Source organism: Mastigoproctus giganteus, chromosome 3, assembly GCF_048544385.1.
Source record: "Mastigoproctus giganteus isolate SK-2022 chromosome 3, ASM4854438v1, whole genome shotgun sequence".
Lineage (NCBI taxonomy): Eukaryota > Metazoa > Arthropoda > Arachnida > Uropygi > Thelyphonidae > Mastigoproctus > Mastigoproctus giganteus.
Window position 1 is genome coordinate 55,375,451 of NC_143577.1, and position 25,299 is coordinate 55,400,749.

General features: G+C 38.2%; 1 protein-coding gene across 2 annotated transcripts in view; it reads right to left on the reverse strand.

Annotated features, from left to right (window-relative positions):
• Cyfip (Cytoplasmic FMR1-interacting protein Sra-1) overlaps positions 1–25,299 on the reverse strand; it is a 425,647-nt gene that overhangs the window by 214,196 nt on the left and 186,152 nt on the right. For both annotated transcript variants that reach the window (XM_090369296.1, XM_090369295.1), the window contains exons 11-12: positions 5,898–5,945; positions 3,858–4,024 (exon numbers count right to left, since the gene is read on the reverse strand). In XM_090369296.1, the coding sequence (XP_090225422.1) occupies positions 3,858–4,024; positions 5,898–5,945 (215 nt within the window). The remainder of the gene's footprint in view (positions 1–3,857; positions 4,025–5,897; positions 5,946–25,299) is intronic.

The following is a 25,299-nucleotide window of genomic DNA, read 5'->3' on the forward strand; positions in this document are numbered from 1 at the left end:
ACTAAACATCAAATTATTGACAAATTTTTATTTGCAAAATATCTTGAAAGTGATGGAACGGGGTTGACAATTTTTCAGCGATTGGAGGAATATTTAAATAAGTATGATATTCCATTTACTAATATAACAGCAGTAGCCACAGGTAGTGCACCTGCAATGGTGGGCTGTTATCGAGGTTTCGCTGCCTTTCTGAAAGAAAAAGTTCAAAGTGTACGTACTATTCACTGTGTGTTGCACCGAAACCATTTGGTGGCAAAAACTCTCAGTGACGAATTGCATGATACTCTAAGAGAGTGTATTAAATCTATTATACACTTTCATTGTTATCATATGTTATAAGAACCAATTTTGAACGGCTTTGTGATATTTTTCTAAAGCACATTTCTGGAAGTCACGACCATAAAACAATAAAAACAATTTGCACTTTCCGGTTTATTGGGCTTTTCTGTTACTGCAAGAAATTATAAACGGGTAGTAAACTCGATGTTATTGCATTTGTGAAAATCCAATAACTGGAATTGTGTGGGATTTTACGTTATTACGGTGAAATGTGTTTGCCCTTTACTGAAATCTTCAATCATATAAAAAACATAAATTTTCAGAATCTTCTCTTCATTCCTTTTTTTTTAAAGCTTCGTAAACTTGTTACTCCACGAAAATCGTGCTAGTTGCAATTTGTGCGTTCCGTTAAAAAATGCTTATGCATGCTATTGAAATTTATAAAGAAAAGAGAAGGTTATCTGGAAATAAACGCCTCTTGAAGCATTTCTGAAGAAGACGACTCCTTGTGCAACAAACCAAGAGTGCCAAGCCAATAATGAGTGATCAACAAGTGTGCATTTAGTCAATGATGATGATGAAGAATAAACATTCTTTAACATTTGTAAGTCCTAAATAAATTCTTTATTATTATAATTTGCTTGATTTTACTGGCTCGTTTTCATTTCTTTGGATAAATCAATCATTGTTTAAACATAAACTAATTAACTAACCAATTTCATTGTTGAGAACGTAACCCCTATTTTTAACATTATGTCTATGGGATTAAATTCCCACTTTACGAGTTTTCGCTTTATGAGCATGTGCTAGGAACGAATTAACTTGTAAAGTCGAGAACTACCTGTATAATGTAAACTTTCAAGTTTTTGAAATTTTTTGCAGGATCAATTATTACCGCATTTAATGCATGCAGTATGTATATGTTCTCAGGCCTGTTCCTTATATTCGCACACTGCAGTTTATGTATACTGTAAATTCACTATATAGTTTAGTGTGCTTTTAATTTAGTATGCTATATAAACACATACTGAATTATTTTGTATGTACTTTATTCTAAACTGTATTCTAAATTAAAATATTTATAAAATTTACAATGCATATGTTTCTTCATTAAAATGAAGAAACATGCATGAGAGAAGAAAAGAAAAAAAGTCAATGCATTAATTTTCAAAAAGGCATTAATCATATAACTCAAGGGATACCTGTACTTTACTAATTTCTAATAAATACTAAGTTCTTTATGACACAAGTAACATGGAAAGAAACAGCAAAGGACAGAAACATTATTTATTCTGCATAATTATTATTATTATTATTATTTGGTTTTTAGGAGCATTAGCAACTAAGGCCATATTGCTCCGGGATATGCGGTGGTCATTCCCTGACCTTTCTGCATCCTCCTTATTTGGTGGTGACGGGCTCGAACCCCGGTCTAATCAAGAAGCGTGTGCTACGCACTGCTGCTCCTTCCCACCTGGCTAGGGAGGCGCCAATATTCTGCATAAGAATGCAGAATAAATAATGATGCCAGGCATCACTTGAATAAATAAATTTAATGCCAGCCATCACTTGATCTCATTCTCCCTCACTTCCTAATTTATGGTAAATTTTGGACGTTGAACAAAAGCACTGGAAGAAAAAACTTGGGAACGAGGGATAATAGTTTTCCAAATTTATTCACAATTTACATATTGGTGAAACAGATGGTTTTTTATTCTTATTGGGAACAAGGTAATAACACAAACACTTCTATATTTGTTATAGAAGTGTGTGTTATTACTATTACAATAATGTTCTTATAACATTATAAAAACTTATTTGTGCATGTAACAATGAGAAAACTAGGTTTGCTACTTAGTGCATCAAGCTCATACTATGGAAGTCTTCTCCATGAGTTACCTCAGTATTGCACTACTCTAAATAAAAAGCATTGCTCCAATAGGGCAGTGCTTTTGGCAAAGGGTCCCCATAATATGAGATTGATGCACTAAGTAGCATGTTCAGTGCTTCGTACAAAAATAGGCTATGCCCACCTACAATAATGTTTTATAGCTCTCATAGTGCAATGTTGTTGCTGTTGTTTGTTTGGTTTTTAGAAGCATTAGCATAAGGCCATATTGCTCCGAGGATATGCGGTGGTCATTCCCTGACCTTTCCGCATCCTCCGTATTTTGGTAGTCATGGGCTCGAACCCCAGTCTGATTAAGAAGCGTGTGCTATGCACTGCTGCTCCTGCCCACCTGGCTACAGAGGCGGCCCTCATAGTGCAAAGATTTATAGCCTCCACAATATGAGATCGATGCACTAAGTAGCATACTCAGTGCTATATACAAAAATAGGTGTGTGTGTGTGTGTGTGTGTGTGTGTGTGTGTGTGTGTGTGTGTGTGTGTGTGTGGTATGGGTGTTTAATGGCGCACAAGCTGCTGTGGATATAGTGTGCCTTACAAAAATAGGCTATGCCCACTTACAATAATGTTTTATAGCTCTCATAGTGCAAGAATTTATGCCCTAAATTTACTCAAATATCATAAAAACTTAAAATGGCAAGGCTAACAGAAGGTAAGAGCACAAAGTAAAAAAATTAGAAAGCTTAAAATTTATTTCTGAATTGAATGTTACCCAAACGGATTTCTTTAAATAGATCTCTCTTTAAGATATTGAAGAAATTTTTTGAAACTATCAAATTTAATACATTTTTACAAAAACAAGGTGCAGATTCTAATAACTTATCCACCTTGAAGTACCACTTGGCTACGTGGTTTTGTATTTTATATCACCATGAACTTGACATCCTTGCTTTAAAAATCTGTTCAGCTTAGACACTCTCTCACTGTGTGTGTGTGTGTGTGTGTGTGTGTGTGTGTGTGTGTGTGTGTGTGTGTGTGTGTGTGTGTGTGTGTGTGTGTGTGTGTGTGTGTGTGTGTGTGTGTGTGTGTGTGTGTGTGTGTGTGTGTGTGTGTGTAAAATCCCTGCACCTCCTATTGCTGCTTGTTGCAGTTCAGCACGAGTAGTTAGTATAGACATTATTCAATCTATGTATATATTTTTTTAAGTGTTAATCGTAAAGCCCGCACGATTTTTGAATATATTTTATTCATTTTATCCAAATATCTGCTTTGTCGGTTTTGGCAAAGAGTAAGGAAATTTACTGAATTTATTTACAGTTTATACATTGGTGAAAAGGTAGTTTTTTATCGTTATCAGGAAAGCAAACATGCTGTGTTTTATAGCAAGTTTGTTTTCTATGTTTTATATTGGGTTTTTCACTAAGCAATCTTTTCTGATATCTGCTCACTGGCTACTTTCATAAAACTCTCCTATCAATCATTTTGATGCTGATTTCATTAGTTAAGTTAAAATTTTGTAAAACAAATTCCTTCCACCTCCCCACAGTCATTAGGGAATATGCTAACAGCTTGCTATAGTTCACTTGTCTACACAGCTGGCTGGATTTTCTAGTGCTCAAATTAAAGTAAACAATATTAAACATTTTTAAAAGGACAGTGGTAAAAATGCCAAATAGAGAAACCAAGTCTTCATAAAGATAAAACACAATAATTCTTAGCCTGTTAATTACCTCCTTATTAGATCCTTTTTATTTTTAATTGCTTTACGAAGAGGCTCTCTTAATGTCACTTGCACAAATTCCTGAAGTTCAGCATATACATGTCTACGAATAGCATCGGTGAAAACTGTCTCCATCCTGCTCATAAGAACTTGCAATCCTTTAATCATTGCAATTACCTACACAAAAAAAAAAAAAAAAAAAAAAAACATTTAAATCTTGACAGATTGAATGCACCAGAAAATAACTAAAAAAAATAGCTCTCCTATGAATCAAGGCCTTAGTGCAAGCAGTATGTTTGACATGCAGAGTGGACTACAGTTGAACTCAACAGTATTACTGGAAGTACCTTTGTCTATGCATAAAAGATGGATGAGGAAATTAAGTGGAAACTGAGCACTCTGATGGATGAATTTGAGTGCTTGCATAAACAGTGTCCTTGAAGGAATTAAACCTGTGGCCTCATCAAGCACTCAATTGCCCAACTCAATGCTAGAGCCAACCTGCATGCATCTGGCTGCATGGTGGAATCAACAAGAGCAGAAGGCACTAGTCTCATAGGAGATTATTCATAATGAGTATATTGTCAGGAAAACCATTAATTTTTATTGGATGGGAGAATGTACAAGATTAACAGTTTATTGCCAGCCATCACTTGCACTGCTTCTACTGGAACATGTAGTATCCTTGAAAGGGAAGTATAAAGCCCGCTTGTGGAGGATCCACATGAGATAAGCAATTATATTGGTTATGTAAAAATTACTAAGAGCATGCACATGTATACCTGCTGATAAACTTTACTGGAGAATAGGAAATATTTGTGAATTTGAAGTACTGGTTGTCATCAAATAGTGACATTTGAGGAATATCAGTGATATAGTGTCATTCTTGTATAGAAGAGAGAGGGATGCACAAATTGAATAAATTGAGTATAGTGTATACAAAAAGCACTGACATACCAAGTGTTGAAAGATAATTACTGTTCTGATTAATAAACACATAGATTCTAAAACATTGCTTCCAACAGACTGGTTTGTCGGTATAATACTGAGTTACTCTGGTATTATGTACTCAATTGGAAAAGAAAAATGAGACTAGGAATATATTATAAGCTGAATGACTCTGATAAATATAATGAACTATACAGGCAAACAGAATGGACCTGCAAATCAGAATGTCTTATTATAGGAAATTTCAACTTCAGATATTGATTGAAACTTGCATGCTGGTAACTCACTATCAGAATATTTCCCAATTTGATGGCTGATTGTTTCAATAGCAAAATGTTAGAGAGGCAACAAGAGAATATCCTTGATCTGATTATCAACATTGTTTCTTCGTGCATTAAGAATCTTCAAATAAAGGAACCACTAAGTGCAACTGATCATAGGACACTGAAGTGGGATTCATTTAATAAAATAACTGCTGTCAAGGATAAAAGGTAGGGATTGTTTTCATAAAGATCATTACAATGGACTCAGACATATTTAAAATGCTTTTCAGTGGGACTAATTGATGTTAAAAAATGCAAAATGCACAATTAGAGATTACTAAGCTTTTTATATAAACTAAAAGATACTGTTTCAGTTTTAGAAAAATAATGGACATCATATGAACTGATGAGCTAGCATTAAAGAAGAAAAATCAGTTGTGAAATATGTATTCATTTTGGTAATTAAGTAAAATCTTTTGTTAATTAGAAATAATCTTACATTTATTCTTCCCAAGCACAATATAAATATTTATTCTTCCCATGTACAATATAAATGAAAAGTCTTTAAACAATATAAATGAAAAGTCTTTAAACACGGGGTATTTGAAGTATCCAAGAAACATCTGGACATGTTTAAATTCTTGTAAAACTTCAAAAAATATTAATGTTGATATTCTTATATTTCCGATAAACTAATGGAAGATTTATTAAGATAGTGGAGTAGTCAATATTCTTTATTTACAATATACAAACATGATGGATAGGTGTGAACTGTTATTAACTGTCACTATGCTTCACATGGTTAAAAAATTACTAATAATTAAAAACCAGAAACTCACCTCAATCAAGCCAAATTTTTCATCATCACTATAATTATATCTTGTAGCCTGAAGGAGGGGGAGAGAGAGAGAGAGAGAGATGAAATAATTAAAAATTGGAAAAACTATTAAAGCTTGAAAATAATTTCTGAAACATTCTATTACAAAATCAAACAAAAGTAAGTGCCCAATTAAGTCCATTAATGATGTAATCTTCAATCTATCAATGGAATATTACTCATTCCAAAACAGTGAAAATTCATTAAATTTTAAAAAAGTATTATTTTATTAATGATAAAAGGTGTAATGAGTGTTACATTTATCTCTGTACATCAGAATTTAAGTACTGCCATTTATCAGTATTTTCATATAGGTTTAACCCTGTTAACCTGTGAAAGTTGACAACTTTAAATGATGTGGACAAAATAAATGTCACACACACACACACAGCCCACCAGTTTGACGTGTCTGCTCTACGTACAGCAGTTTGCAATATATTTTAACATCATATGCCTGCTGAAATCAACCTAGATTATAAGACATCTTTTACCAATGCTAAGAAGTTCTTATAATTTTAAACTGTTGCATTAGATAATACAACAATATAAAATTAAGTTACATCCTTGATTACCAATATGCCTGATATATAAAAACCTGCAGTTTTATCATGCTCCCATAAATGTCTATTTTATTTGCACAGGTCCAGCTTAATACAGTGTAGCATGGCAGAACAGAAAAGATTTAAGTTAGCCAACCCAAAGGAAAAGGGAGAGGGCAAGAAACTGCTGGAGCATCGGACCATCATGAAATTTTTGACAAAAGAAGGGAACAGACCAAAAGTTATCATATACAGATAAAAGCCATATGGTGATACCACCCCTTCTGAGTACCAGATAAAATTTTGGTCTAAGCAGTATAAATGAGGTCAAGAATCCAGTGAATAATCCCCACTCTGGACAATTTATGGAAGAGAATTCCAGAAATGTTCCAGAAAATATGAAAAATTTCAGAGGGACTGGTACTGACATTGAACATTTGGCCATGTAAAAAGGTTAGTTCTTACTGGGTGCCAAGAATGCGCACATCTCTCTAGAAACAACACAGGGCTAAAATCTATGAGGAAAATTTACATATGCATGATGCAGATCCAGAAGGGATCTGCATCATGCATATGTAAATTCTCCAAGGATTGTGTAACTGGTAATGAAATGTAAATTCATCACTGGCACCTGGAAACAAAACAGAAGTCCATGGAATGGAAACACCATCGGTCACCACTGCATAAAACATTCAGAACTCAACCCTTCGCTAAGAAGGTCATAGTCACCATTTTCTGGGATATGAAAGGAAATTTTTTGACAGACTACACGCCATATAAGATCACTACAATTACTGTTCTCAAAATTTTAATAGGGAATATAAAAAAACAGAGAAGAGGGAAATTTACACAAGGTGTCTTGCTTCATCGTGACAACTTCTAAAAAGAAATCGCTATTCTGAGAGATTGTGCATTAGAGGAGCTAAACCACCTGCGCTACAGCCCAGACATGCCCCCCCCCCCCCCCCCCGGCAATTATTTTCTTGCCATAAATCAGGAGAAACACCTGTGCGGACATCAATTTTCAAGTGGTAATGTTCTCAAGGAGGTTGTATATGGCTTTTTTTTTAGAAAACTCAAGGAGGATATACATTCAGTGATCACTGAATTGTGACCAAGGCATCCATAATGGAATATGCCACATAGCTCACAGTATAAACAGCCAAAAAGCTTTGCATGCTAGAGCAAAGGGAATTTGCATCTGGTTGTACAAGTCAAAGTGATAAAGCAACAGTTATGGCAAGTAGTAAAGACATTGAGTTTCAAAAGGGTATGATTGTGAGCTTGTGTGTCGGGTGCTTCCATGCTCGAAACAGCACATCTGTCACTTACTCACAGCGGTTAAGGTGTGCAGCAATACCTTGCTTAGCACGGCTTCAAACAGCACAGGTTTCATTATGACACTGTTTTCAATTAAATTTAAGTCGAAAATTTACTGTACATATTAAAACTTATTCAATAGCCTAGACACACACTCTACATATATTCCGCATTGCCATATGCTGTGGTGCTAACTCTGTCGTCTCACATGCAGATGTGCCAATAGCCTCAAGTAGTCAGCGGCAACATGCAACAGTGTTCAGTATTCTTAATTCCATCCTGCCGTGATAGCTTTTCAAACTTTTCATTTCACAATTTATTTTTTACCCTTTTAAATATGATCGAAAAAATATATGCATCTTTGCTAGAAATCACTGCCAACAACATGCATTCTCTTTGGCACCATGTTTCACCCCATTTGGCAAATGATTTCACTGGTTTTGAATTGCAAATTCAGGCAAATCCTGAAGACATTGTTAAGATTGGAAAAGACCTGGGATTTGAAAGGTGTCTCCGTAGCCAGGTGGGCAGGAGCAGGCAGCAGTGTGTAGCACACGCTTCTTGATTAGACTGGGGTTCGAGCCCGTGAGCCACCAAATACGAAGGATGCGGAAAGGTCAGGGAATGACCACCGCATATCCCCGGAGCAATATGGCCTTAGTTGCTAATGCTCCTAAAAAAAAAAAAAAAACAAATAACAACAAATAACAATTGGGATTTGAAACTTTTGACACTGCCAATGTATGTGACTACATTGACTTACATGGAAATGACTTAGATGATGCAAATCTCCTTGAAATTGATGAACAAACTGCATATGAAGAAGAGGAAAACAATTCTGAAGTGGCACCAAAAGAATTTTCAACAGAAGAATTGGAGAAAGTTCTTCGGGTAGGTTGACATGGCCTGCTAGGCGATTGTGAATGAAGATCCGAATGTTCAACATAACATCAAGATAATGTTTATAAATTTCTTATAATTTGTTTATAGAATGTTTCTGTGGTACACATTCAATTAAAACCCGTTATAATTATACCTCAATCAGCAAGGTTTCACATAACATGGAACAGTTTCGGTACCAATTATCAGTGCAATGTGGGGTATTGCTGTACAAGATTGGTGTCGAATGAGTCACAGCACCTCATGCCAACAGAACTGTAAAGGATTACGCAGGGTGGATGTTTGTGGGGAGCGAAAGGCGCAGCGCACTGTTTGAACTCACAGCAGGTCACTGTGCAACAGCTAATATTGCAAACCATGGAAAATGCAACAACAATATTCCAAATGATGATCCACACACTCACTCAGATGTATGGAGTTCCACAGGTTATACCCCCCCCCCCAAGGGATACCCTCTTCTCACCACTGATCACCATCGATCTTTTTTTTTTTTTTTTTTGTTAGTTGTTGGCACATCAGTTTCTGTGGCCATAATGCACCTCCCAAGGTTTTTGCATTTTACTGTGATCCAAGCCTGAGGCGGAGGTCATTAGTACTACCAGGACACAGGAGGAAAACCTAACGACCACCTGGGAGCAGTCAATGGGCAACATACTAGACAAAATATTCAAGGAACCAGCAATATTAACCATGCAAGAACAACACAAATTTGCAAGGACAACGCAAACTATAACACCTTGGCGATCGAACCCCCCTTCACCCTGGAGGAGCTCAGTGAGGCTGCCACCAAGATCAGAAATCGCAAATGCCCGGACTGGACATGATTGAACCAGAGATCTTGAAGAAAACTGCAGAATTTGCACCACACTTACTACTTACTCTATACAACAGATGCCTGGAAACAGGCAAATTCCCCACAGCATGGTAAACAGCAAACACCAAGTTGTTACTTAAAAATCCTAACAAAAAACCGGACTGCCCAGAGTCATATAGACCTATCGCACTGCTCTCAGTGGTCAGCAAACTATATGAGAGACTGCTGCACAAGCAAATCAAAAACCACTATAAGAGGACAAACCTGGCGGCTAGGAATCAGTTCGGATTTAAGCCGGGTTCCTCCACAGCGGATGCACTTGGAACACTGCTTCGGAAGGCACAGGAATGCAGTAAAAAATACCTACTAGTCATTTCAATTGATTTTACCGGGGCGTTCGACTCACTATGGTGGCCGAGCATCCTAGGCAGACTAAGGGTGGCTGCAGTCCCTATCAAACTATACAAGGTAATGGAGGACTACCTACCTTGCAGGAAAGTAGAAATAAATGCCAACTACCAAAAAGTCACAAGATCTGTACACAGGGGCTGCCCGCAGGGGTCTATCTTGGGGCCACTCCTTTGGAACATGGTCCTCGATGAGCTCCTGAACCTGGGGCTGGTTGGGTCCCGGGCCTTTGCAGACGACCTTATTCTTACCATTGAGGCTGACTCAACAGCCCAACTGGAAACCACCGCAAACCAAGCTCTACAGAAAATACAAAACTGGGCTACAAGAAACCAGTTAAAAATATCACCGACGAAAACCACATCTATTCTACTAAAAGGAACCCTGCAAATACGGCGTCCACCCCAAATTAAAATAGAAGGTGTGACCATTAAACTTGCCAACCAAATGAAATATCTAGGAGTTATCCTAGGCAAAAACTTATTCTTTCAACCTCACCTACAATATATAAGGACAAAGATAAGATGTTACTCGGCACTGGTGGCGAGGGTTACGAGAAAAGACTGGGGATTAAAAAAAACAACAGTAATATTGTATTATAAGACGACCTTCATCCCTGCGATAACTTATGCTGCTGCAGTGTCGTACAGCAAAACGACGCTTGCAGTCAATAGGAGAACTCTGGATATGATACAAAGGACCATTTTATTAACAACCACACGAGCATGCAGAACAGTAAGCACACCGGCGTTGCAGGTGCTTGCTGGAGCGCTCCCCCTCGATTTGGAGACTGTAAAAGCTGGCTTGCTCTTCCTGCATGCCAGGGGGGTTGCTGCCACCTTCCAGGATTTCATAATTGACCCAGTGAGTAGTACAAAAACAGAAAAAGTCCGATTACAAGGCCTACCTATTTCGGGAGTGGCAACAAAGATGGACCGATACAACAAAAGGAGAAATCACAAGAAAATTCCTCCCCGACCTCAGCAAAATTTACCCCAAGCAACCGGCCTGGTACTTTCCGGGGAAGCACTTGACTTCGCCCCTTACTGGTCATGGTCCCTTTAGGAGAAGCTGCTTGGGTTCGGCCTTGTTGAGGACCCCAACTGCACGTGTGGGGAGATCGAGAACTGGAACACTTGGTCTACGACTGCCCAGAATACGAAGATCTCAGAGGCATCCTGATCACAAAGATACACTACCTTCCGAAAAGACTGGAATCCCATTTCATTGACACAGAAGAGGAATACAGAGCACTTTCTCAATATGCGCAGGACCTCTTCGAGAGGAGAAAACTGCTAATTACCATAAATCTTTTCTGATGAAAGACCACCACAAGTTAAACTATACAAGACCATAAAGTACTATCCAATGGAGTTACTACAGAGAAAAACCTTGAGACAAGTAAGTAAAAAACACAAGGACGGGACTTACCCCATGAGCGAATGGACTGAAATCGACTCAACACTGAAGAAAAAGAGACTTAATGCAGCACAGCTGCCAAATGCCATTTGGCGACTTGAAGAGGGCACCCTAGCCACCTTCATCTTTAATACCCATATTCCCGGTGGGGGGGACGGTCTTACTATCTCCTCCCCTTCCCACTTTCCCTTCTGGTGGGGCATGGGCATGTCCCACTGTGACTTGGGATTGCCTCCTCTCTCGACTCCATACTTCTGTCTTTTCCCCCCAGACTTCAGTCTCCCCACCCACTCTACCTGCACATACGCAAGCGAATGCCCTACACGTCGGAATTGATTTAAATATGTCCAAATTACATTTTTCGCCCATACACTCGGCCTTTCAAAAATTTAGCGTTATTCCTCATCGAATTTACCAAAAATAAATAAATATATATATATATATATATTTTTTTTTTTTTAGGTTCTAGCCGCCGAAATCTCAGAAAATTAAGCGGCAGGACCTGCCAGAGTAAATCTTAGTCTACTGGTGTTTCCTGATCTGCCTCCACGGGGTGAAAGTGGGGCAATGTTGGGCCTCAGTAGGGGTCCAGCGGCTAAACGACCAGATGAACAACGGTACATTACACTACACATATACAATATCCATACACTTTTAAATCTCTGGCATTTCCCAGCGAACTGGTTCGCCCACAATGAAAGCAACGCGGAGATGGGGGAAACCCCTGATGCCGTTTGACCCTAAACACACTTTACACTTTACCTCTGGTTGCCAGGCAGGCACTTTACCCACCTGGCTAACCTGGTCGGTCCATCGATAGTGAATGCTGTGCTGTCAATAACACACTAGTTGAATGAGCCCAAATACCTGGTTCAACCAAAGGATGCCTTCATGTGTGGTGCAGGCAACATGAGTCCATGGATCCATCATACTTGGTGCCCACTATCCAGGTAGGCAGAGGTGATTGCTTAATATGGGACATGTTTTGCTGGAAAGAACTAGGACCCCTCTGGTGTATATGGACTAATGTTTCACTGGAGAGGTCTACTGGTAGCTCTTAGGAGAACATGTATGCCTTACCATGTTGCATTTAGCATTAGCATTAGTTTAGGCCTATGATGCAAGAAAGCAAGCTTATACAGCATCAGCCAAAAAAAAAAATCCTTCCCATTCCACCCATCCAGTCACTCCAAATGTTTGTCTAGTTCAGCCTTAAATTTATTTAAGCTATCAACTTCCACACCAACAGGTGGAAGTCTGTCCTAGCAATCAACTAACTGATGGGTAAAGGCAAACTTCCACACATCTATTCTACAACTGTCTTTCCTCAATTTGAATCTATGCCCCCTCAGATTCTTAATCTGAGCAAGCGGAAGTATCCCATCAGCATTGAACCTGCTCAAACCATTCAAGGCCTTTGTACACCTCAATCAGATTGCCTCGGAGGTGCTTAGTCTCCAGATGCTGCAACTTGCAGAACTTAAGCCTTAAGAGGTGTATAAGGTAAGAGCACTCCTCTGTTCCTCTCACCAATCTTGTTGCCCTTCTCTTACTCATTCTAGCAACTCTACATCCTTCCTAAAATGAGGCTTCCAGACCAACAGCTTCCTGGACAGAAACAGGCTCTTCCTAGACGACAATGTAGATATCACCCACCTTGATTTGCCTCCAAATTCCTGATCTCAATCCAGCTGAACACCTGTGAAATGTGTTGGAATGGGAAGTGAGGTGTATGAACATACAAAAATGATCTATACCAACACTGTTGAAAGCATTGCAGGCAGATATCTTCAGATATCTGCCTCCACTGTCTTGTAGATATCTTTAGATACTGCAAGATATATGCCTAAAGATATCTAGTAGAGTCAATGCTTAGGCAAATAGCAGCTGTTATCCATTCACAGTGGCTTAACATATTAGGTAGGTGGTCATACATAATTCAGTAAAAATTAAGTGCAGGGTGCCCAAAAAGTTTTGCCTGATTTTGGCACAAATTATTAAATATATTATTACATTTTTAATTATCTATTGCACTGTTCTGCAACCAGTGTGCCGCGTACTTTGTCGAAGCTATACACTGAGTGGACAGGAATTATGGTATACCGATCTAGTAACAGGTAGGCCCACCTTTCACCCGGATAATTACAATAATTACAAACATTTGGATTACAATAATTGTTAGTCATCTGCTTTGATTTGGAACAACAAGTGTTATTATTCATTACGTAAAATGCATGGTAATAATACATTTATAAAAAATAGTCCTGTGTTACTCAGCTATCTAGGAACGTTCAGAACAAACATTTAAATACCTTAAGGAAATATACACTGAGAGGACAGAAATCAAGGGATACCTACCTAGTAACAGGTTGGCCCAACTTTCGCCCGGTAAAAGTAGTCACATGGCAAGGCATTGAGTCCACTAGCTCACAAAAGTGTTCCACAGATATTTCCATCCATGCTTGCTGCACCACTGTCCATAATTCCGTTGCATTCCTGGGTGGAGGATCCAAAGCTCAAACGGACCTTTCCACAGTATTCCAAAGATGCTCCACAGGGTTTATGTACAGTGAACAGCGAGGCAGTTCCATGGTGGTAAAATCTGTGGAATGCTCTTCAAACCACTTTCTAGTCACCACAGCTCTGTGGGGAGGTGCATTGTCCTGCTAGAAGAGTCCATTGGCCTGTGGCTGCACGATGACCATGAAGGGATGCAGATGGTCAGTAAGGAGGGACCTGTAACCTGGACGGTTCAGAGATACATCTAGACATACCAAAGGTCCCAGCATGTGCCAGTTGAACATGCCCCAGACCATTACCGACTGTCCACCTACCTGAACAATTCCTTGTTGACATGGCGGGTGCATAGCTTCGTGCAGTTTCTGTCAGCTATGTGTCCACTCAAAATAACTGGAAACTGGACTCATCGGATCAGGAGACCAGTCACCAATCATCCAAGGTCCAGTACTGATGTTCTTTCGCCCAGTTGAGGTGCAGAGTCCTGTGTCGTGGCATTAGCAATGGGACTATAGTGTATCGGCAGCTCCCATAACCTATTGTGGCTAATGATCGCCTGGTCTTGATGGAGATGTTTCTGGCACCTCCCTTATTGAAGTCGGTGATTTGTGCCACCGTTGCTCTCGGGTTGGCTGAAACAATGCAAGACAGACATCGACAACCATATTCATCCACCACCATTCTCCGCCCACAGTGCTGTCCACAATGAGATGTTATTCCGGAAAAGGTGTATTCGCAATACACTCTTAATACTGTCAAACAGGGATAGTGAATTTCTGTATCACCTCCGCAATAGAGTAACTCATGTGTCGGACACCCGCTATCATCCCTCTTTCAAAGTCGGTTAACTCACGAAATTTATCCATACTGACATCGAATTACCGTCTACGTGAATGCAGTGTAACTATATACCTGCCTACCGGTGGGTTCGTCCACTAGCAAGAGGGGGTGACAGCATCATGTTGCCCAGGAACCAGGTATCCCATGAATTCTGTCCTTTCAGTGTATACCTATAAATAATACTATACATATTATAATTAGAAATTGACAACTGAGAACTTTACCTATTGTAAGAGATTTATCTGTACATTATTTACTACCAATTATATATTTTTTTATAGTTTTTATACATGTTTGTAATGCTACTCATTGTTATATTTCACAGCACACCATTTTTACTGAAATACAATGTTGTGCATTTGGGACAGTAAATTATTTTTTGCGTGAGTATCCAACTTACTTGTCTTCTAAAGTTATTTGTGTGTTTGCCCTTTCAATATTTCTAGTTTTGTTGCTGCACTGAATGAAATAAGATGCCACTTGTTAAAGTTAAATACATTCTTGCTGTTCCTTAAAAGTGTAAGGATTAGCAAACCATCCCGTCTTTTATTTTATTGGCTTGTTTTGATATTTGTCTCTGTTTGTCCATGCAACTTCAATTTTATTACTTTGTTCCTGTGCTGATGCACCCACCTTTCGTTATACAACTATATTTTAAAGTGACAGGTGTGTCCCTTCCTCTGTTCAAAGAGTATTGGTCCAGCGCCTATTACTCTCAGTTTCCTCACAGCTGTGCTCTGAAATAGTCAGAAAACTATGATCGCAAGTCATAACACTGTTGATTTTACAATTTTCTTTTTGTAACAATGGACAAGTTCCTCGTAAGGAGTATTCCGTCCACAAGTGCAAGTACTGAAAGTGACAAGCCCGAAAAACAGAAACAAAAATTAGTGTGCAGACAATAAAGAGATAATCATTTGCCTTTTGGTTTTTTCTGGTGTGGTGATAAAACATGCCCAATCCCCAAGTGTCTCATGTGCAGAGAAAAACTCAGCAATGCTGCTATGGTTCCCAGCAAACTAAAAGGGCACATCTCAACAAAACATTCTTCTCTAGCATGCAAAGATATTAATTATTTTCGACAGTTGTTGCAACAAAACAAAAAACGGGCATGACTTCTTTGGTACATGTTTCGAAAAAAGTACAGGAAGCTAGCTATAAAGTAGCTGAACTTATCATAAAGGCCAAAAAGCCATACACAATAGCTGAAACTTTGTTAATGCCAACTTGTTGTTGTTGTTGTTTGATTTTTAGGAGCATTAGCAACTAAGGCCATATTGCTCCAGGGATATGCGGTGGTCATTCCCTGACTTTTCCGCATCCTCCGTATTTGGTGGTCATGGGCTCGAACCCCAGTCTAATCAAGGAGAGTGTGCCACTCACTGCTGCTCCTGCCCACCTGGCTACGGAGGCGCCTGCCAACTTGTCAAGATGGTGAAAATAGTCCTGGGCCCAGAAGCTCCTAATAAAATAATTTTTTTTGCAAAGTACAACCTGAGCAAGCCACCAGGGAAAAAATATTTCTTGTTACTAATGAATATATGCTCCAAAATGAATTAAATTGGAAGGATTGTGTTAGTGTTTGCACAGACAGAGCCACTTCCATGACAGGTACAGTTAAAGGCTTTGAACCTAAAGTGTGAGAAGTGAATCCTGACATACAAAGTGACCATTGTCTTATTCACCATGAAGCCATTGTTGCCAAATCTTTGCCATATGAAAGTTGTGCTGGATGAAGTAGTAAAAGTTGTTAACTTCAACAAATCGCAGCCCCTCAATTCCCAGTTTTTTTCCATTTTGTGTCAGGAAATGGGACCTGAACACGCCACACCACATTACTGCTACATACAGAAGTACGGTGGTTGTCACGTGGTAAAGCATGAATGTGCCTTTTTGAACTTAAGGAGGAGATAGAGATTGAGGGACGTGAGTATGCAGACTTATTTGCAGATGATGAATGGGTGACTAAGTTTGCATATCTTTCTGATATTTCTATTCACTTTTTTTTTTTTTTTAATGAAAACCCCAAACACGAGAGGTATTAGAACCTATAGTACTTAGTACCGTGCTTGTGTTGGAGGTTGAGAAGATGAGAGAATATATTTGATGACATTAGACTTGAACTTCTTTAGACTGTAATTTTCAGGAAGTACATATGAAGGAAGGTTGTTCCAGAAAACGGCAGTTGAATGAATAAACAATGAAGATGAAAAGTTGGTTCTGTGAGTTTGGCGTTGGAGAGTAAATGTATGTTGGCAGCACGTGTTCGAACTGTTTTGAAAGATAGAGCAGGAATTATAGAAGCCAATTCAGAAGAACAGTGCCCGTGGAAGTCTCTGTAGAAAAGGCATGCAGCAGAAACAGTACATCTATGAGAGAGCGAGTGGAGAGACACTGTTAGAGATGAGTCACTAATTAACCTAACTGTCCTCTTCTGAATGAAATCTAGAAGCCTGAGAGAGGTTTTGGGGGCACTGCCCCAGATGTGGGAACAATATTCCATGCTAGGATGGATTTGCGATTTGTACAGAGTAACAGCTGTTTGGAAGAAAATTAATGCCGAGAGCAAAAGAGAAAACCAAGTTTTTTAGATGCAGAGGAAGCAATATTTGTAACGTGCTTGTGCCAAGAAAGATTAGAAGTCAGAGTAATCACCAAAAGGATATATTATTTTGCCTAGAAGTCGGAGTGTCACCAAAGATAAGTATAGGAGCAGAAGAATCCTTTTTGCGATGTTATTTGGTTTTTAGGAGCATTAGCAACTAAGGCCATATTGCTCCAGGGATATGCGATGGTCATTCCCTGACCTTTCTGCATCCTCCATATTTGGTGGTCACGGGCTCGAATACCAGTCTAATCAAGAAGCATGTGCTACACACTGCTGCTCCTGCCCACCTGGCTACAGAAGCACCTCCTTTTTGCGAGATATAAGACAAGACTCAGTTTTAGAAGAATTGAAATCAACTAAGTTGTCTTTGTCCCACTGGACAATTACCTGGAGATTGCCATTTAAGTAATTGGTAGTGGATATTCGAGAAGTTGAAGCTGATTGAGCAAGGCAAGGTTTCTCAAACTGGAAAATGGAATCCAAAGTGCTACCATCGGCAAAACTATGGATAGGATTTCCACTCAATGAAAAAAGGTCATTAATATGCAAGAGGAAAAGAGTGGGACAAAAAAACTGAACCTTGGGGGACTCAAGCATTAATGGAGAAGTTAGAAGACAGAGAACTATCTACCATCGCCTCAGTGAGCGATCAGAGAGAAAACTAGATAACTAATTACAAAAGACAGTTGGCAAAACATAAGATGGAAGCTTGTTTAGAAGATCTTTATGCCAAACATGATTGAAAGCCTTTGAGATGTCAAGAGCAACTGCTTATGTTTCACCGAACATTTCCATTTAATTTATCCATAAATGGGTAACATAAGCCAGAATATCACCAGTGGATAGACACTGACAGAATCCATACTGGCGATTGTTGATCAGATGTAAGTTTCCAGGTAGTTTAAGAGTTGGCAGTTAATTGATTTCTCCATTACTTTAGAAAGAGTAGAAGTAATTGCAATAGGACGATAATTGGATTGGAGGGATTTGTCACCCTTTTTAGAAACTGGCTGGATATGAGTAAATTTCCAAGCAGAAGAAAAAAACACCTTTGGAATAAGAAAGCAAATAATTTGGACAACGGCGATGAGCAGTAGTTGAATCAACCGATAACTGAGATTCTATTCAGAAAAAGTACATGGGGTGCGGCAGACTGCAAGTGGAAATGGCCATCATTAAGATTAGAACCGAGACCACTTATATTTGTCAAATGAACTAGGAAGCGTTTGGGAGGTCTATCAGTTTGACAATTCATGGTGTATTCAATAGTACGCCATATCCAGAAATGAAATTTCTGGATATGGCGTACACATGGTGAGTATATACCCAGATCCTTGACATAACGTGGCCTCGACAATGTCCCCCACGTACACACTACTCAGACTCCCTCCAGTCACTATCTGGCAGAGTAGAGTAGAGGTAGCAAGATTATACACTAGCTGATCCGGAAGCCTCCTAGAGAGTTACCAATAGGTTTGTTCCAGTGTACTAACTTGCAGTTGGCCTGCGAACACCGTTTTAAAGCTGTACCCTTGAAATGTGAGGCAGATTGGATCTCGCCATGATGTCCATCATAACCTCAAAAGTAATCTCAGTCATACTGCATGATGTAAGAAATGGGGAAGGGTTGACCGGAACTTAGCTCTGGTGGCTAATCATAGGTTCCACCACTTCAAGCCTCCAATAAGCAAAGTGGTAGTATTGCACTGGTTGATGAGAGTCAACTACCACCTAGTATTGCCTGGTAACACATTCCTCCACGTGGTGTGGGTGCCACACCTCAACCCCTGCTTATGTTGGTACACACCTGGGTGGTCACCCACAGTGTGCTTGCGCATGGGGGTTATACCCATCATTACTAACAGTCCCACCATCGTGAAAGTGCAAGCAGAGGATTTGGCTGTCACAGACTGTCTGAACTTTGCCAAAATTGAGTCCACATGACTTGAGTGTCACTTGAATGAGCTGAACCAAAAATGCAAGGCATGAATGAAAATATTTTTAGAAGTATGGATAGGATTCAAGGCTTTCAAAATAAGCTGGATTTGTGGATACAATGCATTTCAAATTGGTCGTTTGAGATGTTCCCAACTATAGGGCTGCTTGCAATAAAGTGGTGATGGACTTCATTAAAAAAACATTTAGATAACCTGCAGCAGAAGTGCAAGGATTATTTTGAAGAGAGCATTGAAGATTTTGACTGGGTTTGTGATCCATTTATTGCGGATCCAAAATCTCTTCCGATGAATGTACAAGAGGAACTAATTTTTAATTCTACTGATTGATTAATAATTTGTACCAAAATCAGGCAAAACTTTTATGGACAGCCTGTATATTGAGAAAAATAATAATAATGAAAAGCTATGTAATTAGTACTTAAATAATAAAAAAATGTTCATTTATTACTGAGGTAGATAAGTGAAAGAAACAACATAGAAAATTTTACTGTTACTAACTAGTCTTTAGCTGAAATAATTCAAGTAAAAAGACAATAGATTATATACCCAGATAATCGATTTCCCGGTTAATCCAAAAATACAGTAAGTCCCCGACATACGTTCCAGGAAGTTGAGTTTTACGTAACCCGGGAATGACTAATAAAACATTGCTCCTATATTCGTGATATGCCAAAATTACAAAAACCACATAATTTCCTCGGAAGAATGAAGAAAAATAGTTATATATTTTTAATTAGTTCAATTAAAAACTTTATCTGGGGACAGTGGTGAAGTTGCTGGAGTGGTACATAAGAAAAGAAAACATTAAATGAAGAAACTGTACAGTAAAAACTGATACGTATTTCGTAGCCTTGGTTATCATAGTTGACTTCATTGGTGCCGATCTCTTCACTGCTTCTCACATTCTGTCTTTTTCCTTTATTATTGTGTTCACTGTTGACACTGACAAATCTAAATTCCACGCGATACTTGTTCATGTGTGACCATTTTCAAGCATCCTTATTTTAATTTTCTGATCCGAATCGATCGCCGTCTTTTTTTTTGATAGATTTATTAGTAGCACCTAAGATTTACTAGTGCGACTAAGAGAATGTCACTTATTCTCTTAGTTGGCACTATAATAACGGTCAAAATGAAAATTTCTGTAAAGAACTTCGCAGGGTTAAAGAAGATTCTTAAAGGTTTTTTTTTTTTTATGACTGAAGATTTCAGTGAAGGGGACACACATTTCACCATAATAATATAAAATCCCACAGAATTCCAGCTATCGGTAATATCACAAATGCAATACGACTGAGTTTACTACCCGTTTATAATTAGATGCACTAACAGAAAAGCCCAATAACATGGAAAGTGCAAATTGTTTTTGTTTTATGGCAGTGACCTCCAGAAATGTGCTTTAGTAAAATGTGAGTTCAAATGGGGTGATAGTGAGTTTTTGCCTTAAGAAGATTCTTTTAAGAATCTTCATTCCTATTTTTAAGCTAATGAAAAAAATTAACTTGGAGACTTACTACAGTATATCCAAAAATGTTCAGCAACCTGCATAAAAAATATGGCGATAGATAAAAAAACTTACCACTCACTACTTGCATGTCCAATACAATGCTTCCCTTTATTTTTTTTTCTATGTCGATTTTAAATGTAATAGCTTCCTTTTATTTTTTACAATTTCGCGCATGGTTTGGTCACCAACATTATAATAGTTCTTTAGAGATTTAACAGATGCACCATTTTCAAACTTTTGAATAATTTCAAGTTTTTGTTTAATTGAAAGTGCAACTCATTTGCATTTACCCATCATTTTCATGATTTCTAAACAAAAAAAAATTTTCATTATCCCTGACATAAATAATGAAACAAAATTTTTCTCTTTGCGGTGCAACGAAACACAACAATCAAAACGACACAATAAAACAAACTAAACACTTGTTCTCTTTTTCTTTTTTTTTTTTGGGTGTTGGGTGTGAAGACAGTGGGGGTTGCAAGATAATAATCTCCCAATGACGATTTTACAATACCCTGCTTGTCGCTTATTTACGAATTGCAAAACATCTCTTTATACCTATTCTAGTTATTACTTGAATTTTATGATTTCTGGTTGATTTTTTTTATTTTTTTATTTGGAGTCTTGAAGTGTCCCAGTTAATCTACTTCCCGGTTAAACCGATCCCAGTAGATCGAGAGTCTGCTGTATTTGCTATTTATTTACGATGTTTTTGATTTATACAGTCATAGGGTAATTTTGCTTTGCAGTGGTCTAGTCTATAAAAGCTTCTGAATCTAGAAGCTTTTATGTCCTAGTCCATAACACATTGAAAATATCGAAGCAAACAGAGCAGCTTTTATGGCCTAGTCCATAAAATTCAAAAATTTAACTTGGTGGCAGTAGAGTGGAATCTCATAAGCCTCTTGGTGAAATATCTATAGTGCATTAATTGCCTGTTTGAAATATCTATTGTGCATCAATCAAATGTTTGAGATTGATAGCTGTTGTTCTATCTGTTGTTCCTAAATATATGGTCTGATTTGAGTAGTTTTGGAAGTCGCATACATTGTTTACACAAAGTTATTAAATAAGGGATGCTGAAAAATTAGGCCATAGGATTGTTTGCAGATACAGTATGCTTTCAAACATTACCTTCCTTAGAATTTTTCTGTTTGTGAATTTCTATTTGGATTATCTGTTAGACATCAACTGATTATGAATGCTTCGAGATATTGTTGCATACTTCCCTTTTCAGAAATTTTTGTGTCATAGTTTTGTTAATAACAATGACACTGCTGTTACATTTGACTGTGAAGCGCATTTCCCAAAGCTTCACCAAAATGTGGTCTGAACTAAGTGTTTTCCCACGTGGCTGAATATTCATTTGCACTCACCATTGCCATGAGAAATTTTAAAAATGCCCAAGCATGATTTGGGATAATTTGTTATATTTCAAGCTTCTTTGGGCACTTGTCAATTCCCCACAATCAAGGATCACTGTATGTCAATTCTTTTTTCTTTCATAATAGCATCTGGTAGATTCTCAAATTGAAACTGACAGAAGCAATTTGCAAAATATCTATTTCTTTACCCTCAACAATATTGAGAAATTTAAATAATATATTTATATATTATTTAACTAAAAAGCAAATATATTTAAATTAATTTTAAATTAAATATATTTACCATACCCAATATATATTTAACATAACTGATAATATTTAAGTTAACTTAAATATCTGCTTCTGAAAATGAATTGACAACTTGATATCTATGGATTCTATTTGGAGATAGCAGACTTTTGACTGCTATAAGAAAACATGCTTTAGTCTTATTTTATGACAGAAAGTCAGCTGGTTGACGAACTAAGTCCACAATTTACCAAATTTATTTATAATGTCATACAGCTCTGCTATGAGTACAAGGTTTAATAATGTGACTCACACCAAGCACCACATGTGAAACCAAGACACAGCAGTTGACCTTGAACCTTTCCCTAGTTGTTTTGGTTTGGTTTTTTTTTTTTTAGGAGCATTAGCAACTAAGGCCATATTGCTCCGGGATATGCGGTGGTCATTCCCTGACCTTTCCGCATCCTCCGTATTTGGTGGTCACGGGCTCGAACCCTGGTCTAATCAAGAAGCGTGTGCTACGCACTACTGCTCCTTCCCACCTGGCTACAGAGGTGGCTTCCCTAGTTGTCTGCCAAATCATGTTCCAATACACACATTTGCTTTTCAGTGAGATATGTTTTCATTACCTTGGGTTTATGCATTTTGCTGAAAAATTCACAGACAAAAGAATTGAACAACAAATCAACCTCAAATATTTCACAAAACTAACAAAAACACCAACTCAAAGTTACGATTGTTATGTCAAGTTTATGGAAAAAATACTAGTCAAGAGCTTGTGTGTTTGACTGGCATAAAATATTTTTAGAAGGAAGAGAGAATGTGGAAGACGATGAAAGACCAGGCCATCTGGTATCATGAAAAGTGATGAAAATGTGGACTGGGTAAGGATGCTGATTAGAAGATTGTCATTTAAGCATCAGACTGGTTGCATCAGAATTCAATATGGGCAAAAACTAGTTAGACAAATTTTAATTGAAAATTTAGGCATTAGAAAAGTGGGTGCCAAGATGGAAAAAAATTTTGAATGAAGGTCAAAGAATGAGCAGACTCTGGTCAGCCATAATAGGCATTTGATATCAGTTTGATATTCAGGTATACAGCAACTCCCCGACTTACGTAAGGCTTGCATCCCGCAAAACTCTACGTAAGTCGGAATTTCCCTAAATGCTTATGCAGCACTCACAACTATACGCGCTGAATTTGATTGAAGCAAAAAAGAAATGTTCGATGAACATGTAAATAGAATTACACTGTTCAACAAAAAAATTCTTTGAATTTGTTTCCTTTCTTAAAATAGGCAAACTTTACATTAGTAATTTCTGAAGCCATATTCGTTTTTCTCGACCCAAAATTATTTGGGGCGAGAAAAACAAATATGGCTTCAGAAATTTTTTATTAGCTCTAGTTTTGAGATACAGTACTTTGCTACTGTCAAAAAATATAGTAATATAGTAATTTCAGTAGTAGTCAGAGTGAAAAGTAATATTAAAAATCTCATATTTACATTTCCTTGATACAACATAAACCACAGTTGTTTTTAATTAAAATGTAAAAAAACAAGAACACAAGAAAACTGCACAGGAACCAAAAGTACTTTCTCAAAATGTGGCCTATTCACAACAGTGCCTTCTTTTCACTTGTATTCCACTTCTGGGGCATCTCTTGTTACTGTCCAACAGTAGTCAGCAAGCATAGAAGCATTCCACCTACCCTAATATCTTCTTTCCATTGCTGAAATGTCTTGGTGGAATCGCTCACCGTGCTCATAACTCACTGCCCCACAGTTGTCAGGGAAGAAGTCCAGATGAAAGTCGAGAAAGTGGATTTTCAGTGACATGTTGCAGCCTAATTGATGATACTTTTCTAGAAGGTTGTTCACAGTCTCAACATAGTTTCCAGCTCTTCAGTTTCCTAGGAAGTCATGCACAACACTTTTAAAGGCATCCCAAGCTGCATTCTCATTACCCTGGAGGACTTGCTCAAAGTTTTCATCCTTTAAAAGTTCACGAATTTGTAGACCAAGAAAGATTCCTTCCTTAAACTTAGCATCATCAACAGTGGAAATTTTCCTCTCAAGTACTTGAAAGCTTCTCCATCCTGGTTCATCCCTTTAACAAATTTCTTCACGAGTCCCAGTTTGATGTGTAAAGGGGACAGAAGAATTTTGCTTCGAAAAACCAGAGGATTGTGCTTGATTTTCCCTTAGAGGCCAGACTTTTCTCTTGTAGTTGAGGACCTAGCCCGACTGTCCCACTCACACAGTAAACAGCAGTACTTCGTGTATCCCAACTGCATGCCCAGCAGTATTGCAATCACCTTCATCTCCACAGCTCTGCCACTGGTGGTCTTTGTACTTCATTGCTTCCAGAATTAATTTCATATTCTCATATGTCTCCTTCATGCGAACAGCATAGCCTAGAGGAATTGAAGGAAGAGCATTGCCATTATGGAGCAAAACAGCTTTTAAACTTAGCTTTTATGAGTCTATGAATAGCCTCAAGTCCTGTGGGTTGTGCTCCACATTCAAAGCTGTCATCAAACCATTGACATCACAGCAGGCAACAAGGTTGTTTTCACTTTTAAAATATGGAGTCAAAGCATTCTGCCTGCTCCTGTACATGGACACCTTGACATTTGGTTGCAGAAGATTCCACTGTTGGAGCCTATCCCAGAAGCTCTGCTTTATCTTTCGATAGATCTAGGTCTCAAATTAGATCACTTAGTTCACCTTGAGTGATTCCGTGTGACTCACTCAGGTTCTGGCACAAAATCAGGATCCTGTGATGTTGAAGGCCCAGGTTGACCATCATTCCTCACACTGTCCCCATCTTCATCAGACTCCAGTGTACTCTTCTGGAGGGTGAGGTACAGGCAGACCATCCCCATGTGCCACTGGTCGGATAGCTGATGGGATGTTG